Source organism: Danio rerio, chromosome 10 (assembly GCF_052040795.2).
Source record: "Danio rerio strain M-AB ecotype USA chromosome 10, GRCz13ab, whole genome shotgun sequence".
In the NCBI taxonomy this organism is placed as follows: Eukaryota; Metazoa; Chordata; class Actinopteri; order Cypriniformes; family Danionidae; genus Danio; species Danio rerio.
In genome coordinates, this window is record NC_141030.1 from 46,260,669 (window position 1) to 46,280,058 (window position 19,390).

The 19,390-nt window shown below is 37.0% G+C and overlaps 1 protein-coding gene and 1 long non-coding RNA gene across 3 annotated transcripts in view; one reads left to right on the forward strand and one right to left on the reverse strand.

Moving 5' to 3' along the window:
- The window catches only part of LOC141376473 (uncharacterized), a 61,629-nt gene extending 45,470 nt beyond the window's left edge, over positions 1 to 16,159 (reverse strand). The window contains exons 1-3 of one of the 2 annotated variants that reach the window (XR_015501567.1): positions 16,048 to 16,159; positions 12,896 to 12,956; positions 1,475 to 1,611 (exon numbers count right to left, since the gene is read on the reverse strand). This is a non-coding gene — a long non-coding RNA (uncharacterized LOC141376473). The remainder of the gene's footprint in view (positions 1 to 1,474; positions 1,612 to 12,895; positions 12,957 to 16,047) is intronic. The other variant, XR_015501568.1, reaches the window with a different exon arrangement.
- dbnla (drebrin-like a) lies at positions 4,968 to 19,348 on the forward strand. The gene is made up of 15 exons (NM_001002201.1): positions 4,968 to 5,104; positions 5,910 to 5,965; positions 6,098 to 6,210; positions 7,376 to 7,450; positions 7,546 to 7,692; positions 9,483 to 9,560; positions 9,654 to 9,805; positions 12,293 to 12,347; positions 12,453 to 12,521; positions 12,912 to 13,023; positions 13,132 to 13,293; positions 15,436 to 15,498; positions 16,068 to 16,180; positions 16,852 to 16,933; positions 19,081 to 19,348. The coding sequence occupies exons 1-15, from the start codon at positions 5,028 to 5,030 to the stop codon at positions 19,215 to 19,217; spliced, it is 1,491 nt and encodes a 496-aa protein (NP_001002201.1). The 5' UTR covers positions 4,968 to 5,027; the 3' UTR covers positions 19,218 to 19,348.
- The last annotated feature ends 42 nt before the right edge of the window (positions 19,349 to 19,390 follow it).

The window sequence follows — 19,390 nt, forward strand, 5'->3', positions numbered from 1 at the left end:
GTGTGTGTGTGTGTGTGTGTGTGTGTGTGTGTGTGTGTGTGTGTGTGAGCATCTGTTTGTTTGTCTATGTGTGTGTATATCTGTTTGTGTGTGTATCTGCATGTGTATCTGCATGTGTATCTGTGTGTGTGTGTGTGTGTATCTCTGTGTGTGTATCTGCTTGTGTGTTTATATATACATGTGTATCTGTGAATGTGTGTATCTGTGTGTGTGTGTGTACCTATATATGTATCCATGTGTGTGTATCTGTGTGGGTGTGCATGTCTATCTTCATGTAACTGTGTGTGAGTGTGTGTGTGCATCTGTTTGTTTGTCTATGTATGTTTATATCTGTTTGTGTGTGTATCTGCATGTGTATCTGCATGTGTATCTGTGTCTGTGTGTGTGTATCTCTGTGTGTGTATCTGCTTGTGTGTTTATATATACATGTGTATCTGTGAATGTGTGTATCTGTGTGTGTGTGTGTACCTATATATGTATCCATGTGTGTGTATCTGTGTGCGTGTCTATCTTCATGTAACTGTGTGTGAGTGTGTGTGTGCATCTGTTTGTTTGTCTATGTATGTGTATATCTGTTTGTGTGTGTATCTGCATGTGTGTGTGTGTGTGTGTGTATCTGCATGTGTATCTGTGTGTGTGTGTGTGTAGAAAGAGAGACGGGGGTTTGCTCGTAAACTCAAACCTTGACATCAGCCTAGCCGTGACACAGGAGCCGCGGCCCTCCCAGCCCCACGGCCGGACCCTCGGGGCCCTGCTCCCATTACCATCTCACACTCGATTGTCTGCTGTGTGTGTGTGTGTGTGTGTGAGTGTGTGTGTGTGAGTGAGGCCTCTGGGGGCACATGCACTCTCTATCATACCTGTCAACAGACGCGCTTAGCAGAGACCTGGTGCACATACAGACACACACACACACACACACAGATACACAGATACAAATACACATGCACATACACACATAAACACACACACACTGTGCAGTTTTCGTTATGGGGACCAAAAAATGTCCCTACAAGGTCAAAAAGTTCTGGTATTGCTATACTTGAGGGGACATTTAGTCTTTGGAATGTGATAAATAGCAGGATCACACACACACACACACAAACTTACTTGTTTTTATGAATTATGGGGACATTCCATAGATTTCTATTGTTTTTATACTGTATAAACTGTATTTTCCACCAAAACTATCCCTAAACACAGCCCTCACAAGAAACTGTGTGCACTTGCACTCTCTGTAAAAATTATCTGTGTGATTTATAAGCCTTTTGAAAAACGTGGACATGGCCAATGTCCTCATAAGTCACCTTTTAATACCGGTGTCATATCTGTGACATTATATAAGTTTGTGCTCTGATATGTCACAAAACACAAACACACACACACACATGCTCACACTTATATATACACACACACACACACACAAACCCACACACACATATAGGCACACACACACACACACATATGCACTCACAGGGCCGGAGCTGCAACTCGACACCGACGGTGAAACTGGGTCATCTTATCCACAGACAAAGACTCAGGAGCTGACGGCAGGAGTCGAAATCTGCCCAAAAGTGCCATATCATGACACTAACGATACTCATGACCACTCTGGAGAAAACACACACACACACACACACACACACACAAAAACATGTTATTTAAATCACTTTAAAGCACCATTCACTTCAAGAAGGACAGTGTTCACCCACCAAATAATTCACTCAATTACATTTCTGTTGAACGCAAAAGAAGATATTTTGAGGAATGTTGGAAACTGGCAACCACTGACTTTTACAATACTATGCAGGTTTCTAACATTCTTTAAACTATCTTCTTTTGCGTTCAACAAAAATAAGGATAGTTATATAAGTTTGAAACAAGTGGAGGAATAAAAAATGATGACAAAACTTTCATTTTTTAAGTGATCTGTCCCTTTAAGAGTCAAACAACACATGAACTGACGATAAAATGAGATGTTATAAAGCAAAATACTGTCAGTTTATTATATTTAATCCACATCCTTTGTGAACGTTCATGTGAACTTTCTGGAAGAAAATATAATAATGATCACTCAGGTGAAAAACAACAATAAAATCACGTTTTATTTAAAGCACTTTTCGCTCCAAAAATGTTTTCAGCCGAAAAAAAAAGCTAATTCACTCATTAACATGCAATTCAGTTTCTGTTTTCTGTTGAACACAAAAGAAGATATTTTGAGGAATGCTACAAACTGGTAGCCATTTACTTCTACAGAGATTACTATGGAGGTTTCCAACATTCTTCAAAGTATCTTCTTTTGTGTTCAACAGAAAAAAGAAAGTCAAACAGGTTTGGAATAAGTGGAGGAATAAAAAACGAAGACAGAATTTTCATTTGTGGGTGAACTGAATCAAAAAACACACACGAACTGAAGATAAACTGGCTTATAATACAGCACAAGACTGACTATTTATTATAATATTTAATCCACAGTCTTTGTGAACGTTTGTGTGAACTTTCCGGAAGACAAATATAATAATGATACCCATGACCACTGCTGAAAAACAAAGAAACAGGTTATTTAAATCCCTTTAAAGCAGTATCCACTCCAAGAATGAGTGTTCACCCCCCAAAATGAAAATTCACTCAATTACATTTCTGTTGAATACAAAGGAAGATATTTTGAGGAATGTTGGAGACTGTTAGCTATTGACTTTTACAGAAAATACTATGGAGGTTGCCAACATTCTTCAAAATATCTTCTTCTGTGTTCAACAGAATAAAGAAAGTCAAACAGGTTTGGAACAAGTGGAGGAATAAAAATAATGACAGAATTTACATTAAGAGTCAAAAAACACACATAAACTGATGATAAACTGAGCAAAAGCAAAATACTGTCTATTTATTATAATATTTAATCCCCAGCTTTTGTTAATCACTTTAAAGCACGATTCACTCCAAGAATGTGAAAATGTTCACCCAAAAATATGAAAATTCACTCATTTACATTTCCGTTGAACACACAAGATATTTTGAGGAATGCTGGAAACTGGTAGCCATTGACTTCTACAGAGAATACTATGCAGGTTTACAACATTCTTCAAAATATCTTCTTTTGAGTTCAAACAGAAATAAAGTCAAACAGGTTTGGAACAAGTGGAGGAATAAAAACTGATGTGATCTGCCCCTTTAAAAGTCAAAAACACACACAAACTGATGATAAACTGAGTGATAATGAAGCAAAATACTGTCTACTTATTGTAATATATTATCCACAGCCTTTGTGAACGTTCATGTAAACTTTCCAGAAGTTACACACTCTCTTCATAGGATGTCAATGTATCTTCAGGAGCCACAGGTATTATTTAGTTTTGCCTGTTTGTTATTTGAACTCTCAAAGTAAAAGTAGACACTGGCTTGCTTTTTATGAATTTCGTGGGCCACAGTTTCAGCTAAAAGTCTCGCATACATCTTTTAAGGCCTGAGGGGGAGTAAATTAACAGCACATTTTAATTTTTGGGGCTGAGAAATGTGAATCTGCTATTGAAACTCATAACGATCAGCCTGGTTCCCCTTTCATATCTCAGCACCGCCAATCATCTGTTTTGAGCTGAAAATCTGCGATTAATCAATTCAAAGATGATCTTGGCTCAATCCGCACGATGTGGTCGCACAAGATTGTGCATTTAATTGCACGCACATGATTTTCTCTGGCAGATTTTTAATGTGGTTGAAATTTGGAGTTATACACTGATTTGAAAACCTTTGAGGAGACTGAAGCGCTGAGTTAATTTGTTTCAAATGTAGTGTGAAATAATAGATTTGGGGGGCCACATGGGCAAAACACATGCAGACTTCCCTCAGAATTCCTTTCACTGTGTGATGGCAGAAGATTTTTCATTTTTCATAAAAGCCTTTTCTCTACAAGTTGACATGTTGCTCCAGTTTTCGGGCATAATACAAATTAAGTCAATAGAAATACAAAGGAGTCAAAATCGTGAAAAGTGCGCCATCGTGCGGTCAAACAAATAACTGCGTGTTTTATTTTAGAGCCAATTGGAAAAGATGCATGCAAACAAAAAGTCTAAATAAGTATCATAATTTGCATTTGTAAATGCATGTCACAAACAAAAATGGCACAATAAGTATGGTAACAGTGCAATCTGCAAAAGTATTTTCAGCGGCAATCTGTGTGTGAATTGTTTGGAAAAGCTGTAATTGTTTTTGAATTTCACATACACATATAAAACTTTTAGGATAGAGTGTGGAGCATTATTTAAAAGCAATAATACACCACAACATAGCATAACATACTTCACTGACACCTTTACCGGTGGTATTTCAGATCGCAATTTCTCTTGCTCTTCAATCTATGAACTCTGAAGAAAAGGATTTGCATTATAGCTTTGTTCAGTCTATTCTTTAAGTAATTACAGTAATGTGATTGTACAAGTCCAACTAGTTCCACGTGTGACCTCGTGAACCGCCCTTAGATTGATCAATAGATATATGCTAAGTAAGGTGCGACTCATGAACAAATAGTTCGTTTGAACTGATTCAATCCAACCGATTGTTAACATGATGGACAATGCTAACATTAATATAATTAACACTAATTCTTAAATTGAATTATTTGACGCTACATATCATATCCAATGAAAAAGTAAACATAAATAACGCGTAAACAAAACAAAAATATCCGTGAATCATTTGATCGGTTCTCTTCAAAAGAGTCGATTCTGTAAAATGATTCCCAATGCTAACACGTTGACCATTTTAACAATTTTAACAGTGTTCTCGCTGTAATGCATTTCTACCACACACAAAATTCAATATTTGTCCCTGTTTAAATCATTTAAATAGTTATGGCTTGCTGGGAAGCTCTTTCTCTTCCTCCTTTCAATTCCCAAAAACTCGCCGAACCAGATTTCAAGAGACAGGTGCGTTTTTAACACGACAAAGGACGCTCAAACGAAAGAGGAAGACTGGTTATGATTATATCTCCATTAAAAATATCCACAACTTCATTCATTTCATGATCCACAATGGCGGTAAACCTGAGTAAAAACGGACCCGCGCTTACAGAAGCATATGATGAGGTGGTGAGCGGGAAAAAAGACTGGTAAGAAAACTCCATCACACATCAACACCTCGAAAATAAATCGACGAATGACATGTTTTTTTTTAAAGAATAAGTAATCATTATATTTACTTTACGTAATTAACTTTGCCATTTCAAGAGAATCTGGCATCCAACATTAAAAATACTATAGTAATTAGAGTAAATAGTGTTTTTGAAGCATATAGCAAAGCGTATTATTGTATACACTGTACACTCGATTTGCGTTGGGACAACATGAAAGAGTTAACTTATTAGTTTTTACAAATTTAAGTAGATTTAATGAAAAAATTAAGTTGTCCCAATTAAAAAAAAACTCAAAAATTGTGTTGTTTCAGCTCATTTTAAATAAGTCGTTTAAACAAATAGCAAACGTAATTTTTTTGAGTGTATAGTGTTTACAACACTTTTGTTAGTGAATGATAAAGCATAATGTAGTATTATTAACTATAGTGAACTATAATAAATACAGCAGTGCACTTTAGTTTTTACTACAGTAAACTGTGGTGTAGTATAATAACAATGTAGTATAATAACAATGTAGTTGCAGTAAAGTTGGGTTGTTTATATTAGTACTAATATAGTTGATGTACTACTGCAACAATAGAATTCAAAATACTCTAGTGTTTACTTTAGTATTTTTTCATTTATTTTCAAAACAATATTCAAATTTGTTTTATGAGCTATTACATATAACCTGTGCAAAAAAAAAACAGAATGGCTGGTTACTTCTTGGCGAGTATTTTACATTTATAATAGCCTATTCTGTTAATAATCTTGCATGAAATGTAATTTTTTTTTTAAACAGGGTGTTGTTCACCTATGAAGGAAACAGTAATGACATTCGGGTTGCAGGGAAGGGAGGTGAGTGTTTTCTTCAGATGAGATGAGAGTGCCAATAGACTGACGTCATGCTTTTTTTTTTTTTTTGTCTTATTGATGAGTCAGCAGTCCACAGTTTCATATGCTGGTTTGTGTTTCTCTCATTTTTTTTAGATGGTGGGCTTGAAGAAATGGTGGACGAACTGAACAGTGGTAAAGTCATGTATGCCTTCTGTAGAGTGCTGGACCCCAGCTCTGGAGTGCCCAAATTTGTGCTCATCAACTGGGTATGAACAGAAAAATATTCAGAGCTGGATGTACAAATAAAAAATGCTTCATGAATGAATAGTTCACTCAAATATTACATTTACATTTAGTCATTTAGCAGACGCTTTTATCCAAAGCGACTTACAAATGAGGACAAGGAAGCAATTTACACAACTAAGAGCAACAATGAATAAGTGCTGTAGGCAAGTTTCAGGTCTGTAAAGTCTAAATGTCAGACATTAATGTCTAAATGTCAGACATTAAGTCATAATGTCAGACATTAACAAGAATTATTCATAATATTTATTAAATTACCCAGTCAATTGTATTTTATTAATGTCTACCTCAACCCCAACCCTTACAGTAATGTAAAAACAGTAATTATCCAGAGAATTATTCATATTATTTATTAAAATGCGGATGGGCCCACGCGGATTGCAATATGCACTGGTCATTCATTCATTCAGTTTCTTGTCGGCTTAGTCCCTTTATTAATCCGGGGTCGCCACAGCGGAATGAACCGCCAACTTATCCAGCAAGTTTTTACGCAGCGGATGCCCTTCCAGCCGCAACCCATCTCTGGGAAAACATCCACACACAAACACTCATACACTACGGACAATTTAGCCTACCCAATTCGCCTGTACCACATGTCTTTGGTCTGTGGGGGAAACCGGAGCACCCGGAGGAAACCCACGCGAAGGCAGGGAGAACATGCAAACTCCACACAGAAACGCCAACTGAGCTGAGGTTCGAACCAACGAACTTCTTGCTGTGAGGCGACAGCACTACCTACTGCGCCACTGCCTCGCCAGCACTGGTCACTACTAACTAAACGGAGTAGGACCACACAGTTATGTTTTGTTAACATGTTGAGGTTATATGTTGCATGTAAAATGTACGTTTCAAAACTGCACAAATTTTGTCAATCCGCCTATGCACACAATCAAATTCAAAATCACCCGATCTGGCAACACTGACAACAAAGAAGACTTTCTCCAGAAGATAAAATATTATAGGAAATACTGTGAAAAATGTCTTGCTCTGTTAAACATCATTTGGGAAATACTTGAAAACAAAATTCACAGGAGGGCGAATACTTTTTACTTTAAAAAAATGCAGCAACACCGAAAGCTTTAAAATGTATTCACAGCTTCATTGATATGAATCCTCTTTTGGTTTTAGACCGGCGAGGGAGTCAAGGACCTCAGAAAGGGTGTTTGCGCTAGACATGTTCACTCAATGGCCAATTTTCTGAGAGTGAGTTTAAAATACAAGTCATTCTCTTATTTGTCGCATTATGTCATGCAAATAAACACCATCATAACTTTAATCTGTTATGTGTTGAATTAAAGGGTGCACACGTGACCATTAACGCTCGATCAGATGATGACGTGGAACCTGCGGCCATCATGGAGAAAGTGGCCAAAGGCTCCGGCGTAAACTACAACATCCACAGAGAATCAAGCCAGAACAATCATTCTGAGCCTCCTGGACGTGTGGTGAGGGATTTCAATCATAATCATAACTCATATTAAAGATTATGGAAGTCTAGTCCTACTATGGAAATTGTGAAAAAAATTAAAAGGTAATAGGTGGTTCATTCCGCTGTGGTGACCCCTGATAAATTAGGGACTAAGCTGAAGAAAAATGAATGAATGAGTTCTGAACTTCTATCTCACAATTTTGTCTTTATATCTCACAATTATGATTTGTTTTTCTCACCGTAATTCAAAATTGCAAGATATAATCTTGGAATTCAAAGCAAAAAATAAGTATAAACTTACTATTTTCACTTTTCTCTTGGAATCTTATGTTTTATGTTGTAATCCAGCAGTTTTAGAGTTTAGACTTTTCTTAAAATTATGACTTTTGAGAAAAATTCTGAGGAAAAAAAATGAATTATGAGATATTAACTGGCAATTTGAAGACATGAACTCAATTTTAAGTTGAATTGTTAGAATTATGAGATACACATGTGCTATATTGAGTTTGAACTTTATTTATTTTACTATTTTACTTCTGAGAATTTTAAGGTTATTTCTCACAATTATAATTTTTGATCATAATTCAAAATTGTAAGATATAATCTAGGACTTCAAAGCAAAAATCAGAGCTGCAAGGCACAAAATATATTTATAATTATTGTTAAAATATTTACAAATTACATCTTGAAATTTTGTCTTTTCACAAAATTCTTGGAATCCGATTTTTGCTTTGCAAAATTTAAGGTTATATCTGCAAAATGTAAATAAATATGCAATTTTTTCAAAATTATGACCTTATTTCTTTCATTTCTGACTTTTTTTCTAAACAAAATTCTGAGAATGTAAGTTTAAACTTCAAAATGATGATTTTCTCCTCATTTTAAGATGTCGGAAATGTTAGATACTCACTGGCCACTTTATTAGGTACACCTATCCAACAGCTTGTTTGACGCAAATTTCTAATCACATGGCAGCAACTCAATGCATTTAGGCTTGTAGACATGGTCAAAACAAGCGTCAGAAAAAAAGGTGATTTAAGTGACTTTGAATGTGGCATGGTCTGAGTATTTCAGAAATTGCTGATCTACTGGGATTTTCACGCACAACCAACTCTAGAGTTTACAGAGAATGATGTGAAAAAGAGGAAATATCCAGTGAGCGGCAGTTCTGTGGCCGTGAATGCCTTGTTGATGCCAGATGTCAGAGGAGAATGGCCAGACTGGTTCCAGCTGATAGAAAGGCAACAGTAACTCAAGTAAGCACTCGTTACAATCAAGGTCTGCAGAAGAGCATCTCTGAACACACAACACGTCCAACCTTTAGGCAGATGGGCTACAGCAGCAGAAGACCACACCGGGTGCCGCTCCTGTCAGCTAAGAACAGGAAACTGAGGCTACAATTCACACAGGCTCACCAAAATTCTCAGTTCAACAGAGCACCTTTGGGATGTGGTGGAACAGGAGATCATGAAAGTGCAACTGACTGCAGCAACTGTGTGATGCTATCATGTCAATATGGAGCAAAATCTCTGAGGAATATTTCCAGTACCTAGTTGAATCTTTGCCACAAGGGATTAAGGCAGTTCTGAAAGCAAAAGGGGGTCCAACCTGGTACTGGTAAGGTGTACCTAATAAAGGGGCCGGTGAGTGTATAAACGTGAAATTACAAGAAAAAATTTTGTGGAATAAAAAACAAATCAACATTTTTTTATTCCATGGCAAAAAAAACAAGCTTCACTATATGGAGGGTCTTTAAATATCTGCATGTTGTCCTTTTCAATTCCTTTATTATCGTTGCTCCCACAGGGCTCTGTTTATAAAAAGGTCAGTGCTTTAGATGAGATCCAAGGTACGAGCAGAGATAACTTCTGGGCTCAGGCTGAGGTAAGGAGATGGCAGCGTTAAAAAAAAGAGAGCTTTAATCTTCTCATCTGCTCTTTGTTGCTCTGACACGTTCTCTTGCTTCTGCTTTATCAGCGAGATGAAAAGAACCGCCGGCAGGAGGAGCGCAGGAAGGCAGATGAGGAGAGGCAGCGTTTGGAGAAAGAACGGAGAGATCAAGAGAGCAGAGAAGCAGAAGAACGAGAGCGAAGGAGGAAGGAGAGAGAGAAGGAGATTGACCAACAGAGGCCAGAGATTTTGAGTTTTACACTATTAATATTATTATCATTAACTCTTTTTCTGCCACCGTTTGTTTTTTGACCATTTTCACCTAAGTTTAGGAATACTTTCTGTTAAAATAAATAAGCAAACTTAAAAAAACTACAACATTTCTGTCATGAACACTCTCGGGATTCACTATGCTACTGAATATGTATATGGCAATGTTGATGCATTTGGTCTTGGTGGTATAGATCTGCTACTCTGCTGCACCTGCTTTGATTATTATGGCAGAGCAAGTACCGAGACCTGCTACTGCCAGTATATACACAGACATGCCATCTGAGAGCTGCACGGTGGCGCAGTGGGTAGCACGGTCACCTCACAGCAAGAAGGTCGCTGGTTCGAGCCCCGGCTGGGTCAGTTGGCATTTATATGTGGAGTTTGCATGTTCTCCCCGTGTTGGCGTGGATTTCCTCCGGGTGCTCTGGTTTCCCCCACGAGTCCAAAAACATGTGGTATAGGTGAATTAGGTAGGCTAAAATGTCCATAGTGTGTATGAATGAGTGTGTGTGGATGTTTCCCAGTGATGGGTTGCAGCTAAAAGGCTATCTGCTGCTTAAAATACATGCTGGATAAGTTGGCGGTTCATTCCGCTGTGGCGACCCCAGATTAATAAAGGAACTAAGCCAAAAAGAAAATGAATGATTGACATCTGAGAATATATTACGCTGCTGCTGCAAACATGATACATATATGTAACCCCCGTAGTAGATCTAAACACAGGTGGAGCTGGGGTGGGAGAGGGTCTCTGAAAATGTGCAGCAGCTTAACAGCGTAAAATGACACAGCATTTAAACCATAGGTCTTAAATTCCTGGAGGGCAGCAGCTCTGCAGTTTTGCTCCAACTCTGTTTAAACACAGCTGATCCAGCTAATGAAGTTGTTTATGACTCTTTTGAACACCTCGGTTATTTGGATCAGCTGTGTTTGATATGGTTGGAGCAAAACTGTGCAGAGCTGCGGCCCTCTAGGAATTGAATTTGAGACCTATGGTTTAAACTGATGAGGAGCAAGCTCATTGGCTGCCAAGGTGAGAGCAACCAATCACCCCCCCCCCCCCCCCCCCCCCCAACCCAATGCATTTTTAATAGTACAAGTAGTTGCATTTAGAAAGTTGCAAGATATTATATTGGAATTCAATTTAAAAGGAAGTACAAACTCACAATTTTGACTTTTCTCTTTTTGCCAATTTCTTTCGATTCAGATTTTTCTTAAAATAATGAATTTATTTTAAATTCAGAGTAAGAAGTTGGAATTGTAAGATATGAATGTGCAATTTTGAGTTTATATTTTGAAACTTTGACAAAGACAACTTATTTTTTATAACTCAAAATTGCAAAAAAATTAAATAAATAAATAAAATTAGAAGTTCATCAATAGTAGTTCATCAGTAGTTGTGTGCACTAATTCGGGCACTGATGAGCTCGGTTCACTACTGCGTACCCATTTCATGGTGCATTGTGGGATCTTCAGCACGCAAACGTTCTTTGCACTGGAAGAATTTTGCATTTGAGACAGCACTTAAAATGGCTCGTGACTTGTTAAGTGCACTGACTAGTAAACAAAGCCGCTGATTGAAACACACCCAAAGACATTATTCCTAAAATTCAGAGTTTACTTCTGTGAGTTTTAAGGTTATATTTTGCAATTCTGACTTGTCTTAAAATTGTGACTTTACATCTCACATTTAAGTTTTTTTTTCTCGTCGTAATTTAAAATTGCAAGATATAATCTTGAAATTTAAAACAAAAATCAGAGCTGCAGGCCAAAAACGTTCAATTTGATCACTTTTCTCTTAAATTCAAAAATCTTTTTTCTTGAATGATGATTTGGTGCAGCCACCTGGTGATTTCAGTCATTAGTTATCCACGATGTGACTTGACCAGCACAAAACCATTCATTTCCCTTGCCTTAGTCCCTAAGAGCCTACTCACACTATGCAATCCGAACCACTTCACGGTTCACTTGGGCTTTGGCGCGGTACGCTTGTGTGTGAGTGCAAAACGCACCTTAGTCCGAAACAGAAAGCAAGACGTGACTTTTAAGAGACCATTTGATATGGATATGGAAACCCAGTACTGGGAAACACCCATACATTCTCACACACACTACATAACGTGTTTAGAGTGTGGGGGAAACCTGAGCACCCGGAAGAAACCAACACCAACACGGGGAGAACATGCAAACTCCACACAGAAATGACAACTGACCCAGCCGGGACTTGAACCAGCAACCTTCTTGCTGTGAGGCAACAGTGCTAACCAATGAGCCACCTTGCCACCTATCAAAAACAATTTCCCAAAATTGTGACATACATTTGTCTCACACCCCTAATATATAGTTTTATATATATATATATATATATATATATATATATATATATATATATATATATATATATATATATATATATATATATATATATCTAACATTATCTTTTTGGTGTATCACAGGATTTTTGAAAAGAAACTAGAGGCGGAGAATAAAGAAGAGGAACAAAGAAAATTGGTAAGAATTAAAAACAAAATATTCGTAATCTTTCCCGCCTCAATATATTTAACTATTATAAAGTTACACTTTGTATGTTACTCACTCATTGCTTCTCTTGTTAAGGAGAAAGAGCAACAGCAGACTCCTGTTAAAGCAGGAATATTGAGATCTGCGTCTGTGCAGAAGGCCAATGTGAGTTTTTTTAGTAAAATATTACTAAAAATACTGCCTGCCTTAAAGGGATAGTTCACGTCACAATTCATTCACCCTTTAGCTCTTTCAACCCTGTTTGAGTTTCTTTCTTCTGTTGATCGCAAAAGAAGACATTTTGAAAAATATTGGAAACCGGTAACCATCGACATCCATTGTATTTGTTTTTTGCTACTACGGAAGTCAATGGTTACCGGTTTTCAACTTACTCCAAAATATTTTATTTTGCATTTAACAGAAGAAACTCATAAAGGTTTGGCACCACTTGAGGAAGAACAAATAGTGGGTAAATTTAGATGTTTGGGTGAACTACCCCTTTAAATTAAAGTGTTATCATTATTCCTTACATATTCTACCTTTTCTGTCCCCCAGGAGGCGGCATCGATTATCTCCCAGCGATCCACCAATCCCAGAGAGCTGTTTATGAAGAAAGAGAGAAGCTTGGTCAATGATGCAACATCTTCTCCATCAAGCAGCCGACAGGGTACAACTAAAACTTCTCCAGCATTTCATAACCCAGAACCTCATTTTTAAAACATGTGCACAATCCTTTCATCCCGGAGTTCAGATGACTCTCATCTTTTCCCCTTAGGTCAGCTAAGAAGCCCATTTTTATCCCAGCAAGCAGTAAGCACTCCCAGTGAGAGCAGATCTCAGCCTTTATCTCCTCTTCAGCCTGTGGCTTCAGTTTCACATGTTCCAGCTAAAGTCTCTCCTGTGCGCGAAACTCAGACTTTCCCAGTTAAAACCGCAGGTGAGGATGAGATTGCAGGCACATTTCAGAGATTGCCTGTTCATTGTTCTTAAAGGGGACCTATAATGCTGAAATAATTTTTATAAGGGGGTTAAACACAGTTGTGTGGCAGCAGTGTGTGAATATAAGCAGCTTCTAATAGTAAAATGTATTCATTTTATGTTTTATAATCAGACTGGATAGAAACAGTCTGCAGAAACACTTTGATTGACATTCTCCCTTTGTAGGTGTCATCAGAGGTGGAAAAGCCCCGCCCACTAGTGCCCATCTCTTCCTCATTAGCATAGGACATTAGTCTTGTTTTTGAATCTGCCACTATGCTGACACATAGGCATCTGTAGCTCCGCCCTCTGCTCAAAAGAGCACAATCTCATTTCAATTTAAAGCAACAGTCACCAAAACGCAACAATTAGAATCAAAGCCTAAAAGGGCCAGTTTCACAGAGATAGAAAACATTATCTGTGTGCTATTTTAAGCTTAAACTTCACATATTCTAGAACAGGGGTTCCCAACCTTTTTTTTTTTTTTTTTGCCTGCGACCCCCTTTTATCTCGGAAAATATTCTAAGGCCTCCCCTCAACATTTAATGATTTTATTGCTCATATAAGTTTACAGTAAGGATGACAAAAAATGTTGTTTTCACGCAAACGGTATGTTTATTACTATATGTTCATGTTTAACAGCCTAATGTAAAATATAAAATCAAAACATCAGTAACCATTTGTAACTGAAAAACTTAAAGCCTTTGGCCTTTAAATTGGTCCTATATTAGTTGCCAATTTTATAAAAGTTTCTTGTCAGTAGCTGTGACGTCCCTCATCTCATTTTGGGTGCGTGTCAATTCTTTCGCCTTGCCCTTAAAAAATGCTCTGGGATTGTCGCGGTATTGGGGATGAGTCATTTCCAAATGTCTTATTAATTTAGTCTCATGCATTTGTTAGCAAGAACTTTGGCACAGACAATGCACCGTGGCTGGGTGAAGCCGTGGCTATGCTTCAAGAAAACAGAATAAAACCATAGATTTAGTAACTATCTCAATATTTCCTGCATTTCGTGTTTTCAGTATTGCTAGCGCTGCGCCCTGAAATGTTTGGAGCTTCCTCACCTGGGTCCAGTTTGCTTGGGTTATAAGTATTAGCTGTTGAAAGCTAGACTTTTTTTGTGGAGGACGAATTACCAATTTGTCTTTTTTTTTTTTTGGTCAGGGAGGGGATTAAAAAAAACTAAAGCAACATGATCGTTATAAATATGACACATCTTCCAACAGAGCTCGCTGAGGCCCCCTTGTGGGTCGGCACCCCCTTTGTTGAGAACCGCTGCTCTAGAGCAGGGGTTCCCAAACTTTTCAGCCCGCGACCCCCAAAATAACATTGCCAGTGACTCGCGACCCCCAATATCCTCTGAGGGGGTTATAAATACAGAAACCTTGCATGCAATGACGCAGACACACCAATTAAATTTGTGTCAGTGCTTTAAATGTGCCAGAAAGTATAACCTGATATTATAAAATCAAAATGCATCTGACGCTATTGCTGCCTTTAATATAATGTAATTACCCCAGGGGTCGCAATCCAATAGAACTAGTAACTATAAGCTACTATAGTAACTATATAGTATATAGTAACTATAAATGACTATTTTTATTTTCAGTATAGTTATGGATAAAATATGTTAATTCTAATGGTTTAATAAAAATAAATAGATTTTTGGAAATCACCAGGCGACCCCCCTTCATTGCCCCGCGACCCCTCGGGGGGTCCTGACCCCCACTTTGAGAACCACTGCTCTAGAGGCATAAGAGACTTATTTTACATCTTGTAAAAAGGGGCATAATAGGAGCCCTTTCAACTGGAATGATGTTGACTTTATTCTTCATGTAAGAGCGGGCACAGCCATTGTAATCTTTTTGGTGCGATTCTTCCACTGTCATTCACTTCCATTCATTTTCAGCCCGTTATGCTGCTTGATACTGCAAACTGATGTTTTTTAATATATTACTCTACTTTATATGTATAGGCATGAACACACTTGTTTGTATTATTATTCCTGTTTATTATTCCTAGTCATCCGCTAAATCGCACGTCTGCACAACAGAAGTAGTTTAGGATTATATCTTACAGGTTGTTTATTTTTATCTTTCAGATCCCTTCTCTGATGATCCGTTTGTGTCTGAACAAGCTGAGGACTATGATGATGAATGGGATGGTGTGTGCTCTCTCTGTTTCCCATACATTGATTTATATGTGGCCGCCCTCCATAATATCAACAAGAGGCTTTCATTTTGTTGATTAAACATAAGCACTGCACGTTTCAGAATCAAAATGTGGTATTGGGTGTTTTAATATAAATGTATCTTTAATAGTGTAGTCGAAAGATTAATCAAGGTTTATCACATCCAAAAAAACAAAAAAAAAATTATATATATATATATATATATATATATATATATATATATATATATATATATATATATATATATATATATATATATTTCTATGTGATGGTGTGTGTGTGCACTTTTAAAATAATATTAAGCAAATAAATATATATTTTTAGTCTAAAAAGATCTGGCTTTAACATTTCATTACAAGCTTTTTACACATTGGCAATAAAAACGTGATTTATACATTAAAATTCATGATTTTTATACGCATTTTGATGCATATTTACATATTTTTTGGTGCATTTGGTCCAGATATGTGCATATAAACAGATAAATGAAAGCATGATGTGTGTGCCTAAAATCTGACTTACTTTTTTTCATCCTGATGCAGATTCAGATGCAGAGGTGTCGAGTCCTGCTGCAACACACAAGCAAAATGCAGATGGAAACAGCACCTACATGAACATCCCATCAAATCAAAGTCTGTATGAGAACGTTCACCAGGTTAGCAACTTCTCATAGCATCCAAACCTACATTCCCTGTAGCCGAATAACCCTTTAATTGCAGTTTTAGACAACCCGAGTCCTACAATCCATTTAATAGCCAGAAGGTGGAGACATAATGTGGATGGACACTTGTGTGTGCGGTTGCCTTTTACTTTCAAATTTGCATCAGATAAATGATTGCTTCTGACATAATATATCTCAATAATCTTATTACGATTAATAAATAATTAAAAAGCACAACAAAGCCCTCATATAGAAATCTGATACATGCTAATATATGCAAATCACATATTTAACATACCAGATATTGTTTTTATTTGACAGGCATACAGTCAACATATATTTCAAAATATTGCAAAAATGTTGTTTATATATTCATTTTCAATCATTAGAATTACAAACATGCACAAATGAGTTTAAATACAGTATATGAACTATCCTTTTTATAGGCAGTATATGTTCATATTTAGCCACATACAGTGTTAGAATTTTATATAGGCCATAAAACACACAATTAATTGCTTAATTTTTAGACAATTAATACAGTTTTATAATCAGCCCTACTTGCTTGACATGGTAGCCATTATTTGTTGTAATCTTTCAACTGCATGTCAAATATTGTGCACCGAAAAGATTCTTGTCATGTAAGTGTCATTGTATATTTGAAGGATTTCCAATCTCCGGCGGATGAAGAGGAGAATGGCGACAACCAGAACATCTGCGCAAGAGCACTATATGACTATCAGGCTTGTGAGTGCCTTTTACTGCATCATATAAAGTCATTAATTTCCCTTCGGCTTAGTCTGTTTTTCAGTGGTCACCACAGCAGAATGAACCGCCAACTAATCCGGCATATGTTTTACGCTTAAGATGGTGCTAAGTGTCAGTGGCGCCTGCAGCTGTACGCACTGTGCGTAGCTATCATGAGAGGGCTGGAATTAATGCCGGTTTTTTATTTATTTATTTGTGACATCATTTAAATTGATGATTAAACAGTATACACTACAGCTGCCTGCTTTCCCTCTATTGTGCCAAATCGCTGCAGCACTGCATTTGGTAGCACAAAAACTCGTTTTTGAGAACTTGATCAACAGCTACATGCGCTGCTGAAAGACTTTTTTTCTGCTGCGCATCGAATAAAGACACACTTAACATCATCGATGTCCACAATACATCCTATATCCATGAATCAGGAACATGCAGACTCTGAACAACGAGCAAATAACTGCACTTCAGTCAAGCCAGATGGCTTGTTTTGTAATTTAATCCCTGAAGGACGGTTACAGCGTGTTGTGATGTCGGCCGTCACCGGAGAAAGTCAAATCTTTCTTTCCTTTTGTTGACTTTAGTTTGAACGCTTTAGTGGCACTGTAGATGTCCAAGGTACTGTTGTACGAGTTCAATTATAGCCTATATATGCACCAATAAACAAGTTAAATTAATGAATAAATAAAACAAACATGGTTTCTTAAATGTCTGTATTGTTTTTACTCAAAAATAAATAATAATAATAACAAAATGTTTTATAAAAATAAAATGAGCAATTTTCACATTTTTAAAATGATTTATTAAATATAAGTTGGACATTTATGGGGCCATGTAACATGTTTCTGTGTTTGTTTGTTTTTCTCGGTGATCTTTAATATATACTGGGTAGCTACGCAAAATGTTTTCTTAAATGTCAAGCAGGAATTTGTCTATAGCTTTAATTATGAAGACAAAAAAATATTAAAAATAACAAAAATAAAATGATAAAAATACAAAGATAAAAAGAGCAGAATTTTGCTAAATTCTAAAACACTATTCGATTTTATTTCACTTGATGCATTCGTTATTTAATGTATGAATACTAAAATAACAGCCATCGGAAGGGGGCGGGGCGGTGCTGGATTTGTGCGTACCTTGGAATAAAATCCTGCAAGCGCCCCTGCTAAGTGTAACGCAGCGGCGCAGTGGTTAGTGCTGTCGCTTCACAGCAAGAAGGTCACTGGTTCGAGCCTCGACTGTGTCAGTTGGCGTTTCTGTGTGGAGTTTGCATGTTCTAGGCTAAATTGTCCGTAGTGTATGAGTGTGAATGAGTGTGTATGGATGTTTTTTAGAGATGGGTTGCAGCTGAAAGGGCATATGCTGCCTAAAAAACATGCTGGATAAGTTGGCGGTTCATTCCGCTGTGGCGCCCCTGGATTAATAAAGGGACTAAGCTGAAAAGAAAATGAATGAATGAATGAATGAAATAAAAATGCGTTGTTATCATGGTAATGCAAGCATAATGTAAACAGAAGTAATCAATTCTCTCAAAGTGCTCAGTTATTAAGATGTGTTGACATTATTATTATCTACATAATTAGTTGAGACTAAGCCGAGATGTAAAATAGAAAAAGGGGAAATTTAAGCTTATTATCTTAAACTATTTATTTGAAGATACATTTTTCAAAATGCCCTAATTTTATTTAATTAATATGAGAACATGCAAATCTACAGTCGTATGTGTGAAGCCTGCTGCATTGTCAGGTGTTTGTTACCCAATAAATATGTTTAGTGTTCTTTGAACTGTTCTATAGGCATTTTTTTTTCTAAGCATAGCACAAACCGTACCAAAACTGTGACCCTAAAACCGTGATACATACTGAACCGTGAGTAAATTAAACCGTTGCACCCCTATTAAAAACACATGCAAATGATTAACCTTCACTCCATTATGATTAAACTCTTTAACCATGTGGCTCCTGGTCAACTATAATCCCAACATATAAACTCAACATTGCACTTCCTGCCATGTGACTCTAGTGGATGTGCACATTGCGATATCGATGCTGAAATGATATATCCTGTAATCCTAGTTTGTGATACTAAATAGTTTAGATTTATGCATATTTTCTTCTCTCTTTCTCATTTAGCGGATGACACAGAGATCAGCTTTGACCCGGATGATGTTATCTCAGGGATCGACATGATAGATGAGGGCTGGTGGAGGGGTTACGGTCCGGACGGCCACTATGGGATGTTTCCTGCTAATTATGTCGAGCTTATGTAGATTTTGAGTAACCAATCAGGTGCGGTTTTAATATGTGTTTGCCTTGTGTGCTTTAATTGTGTTTGTGGGCATTTGGAGAAACTGGTTTCTTGTATTATACATATAATGTACAATAAAAGTTTGGAATAAAAGTCTCATTTGTTGTTTCAAATAAGCCAATCAAATCTCTGATA

Excerpts from the sequence above, each read along its gene's own strand:
- dbnla (NM_001002201.1), top strand. The coding sequence starts at position 5,028 with ATGGCGGTAAACCTGAGTAAAAACGGACCCGCGCTTACAGAAGCATAT. Across the intron at positions 5,105-5,909 it reads GTGAGCGGGAAAAAAGACTG|GGTGTTGTTCACCTATGAAG; the intron begins GTAAGAAAACTC and ends TTTTTTAAACAG. Across the intron at positions 5,966-6,097 it reads TCGGGTTGCAGGGAAGGGAG|ATGGTGGGCTTGAAGAAATG; the intron begins GTGAGTGTTTTC and ends CATTTTTTTTAG.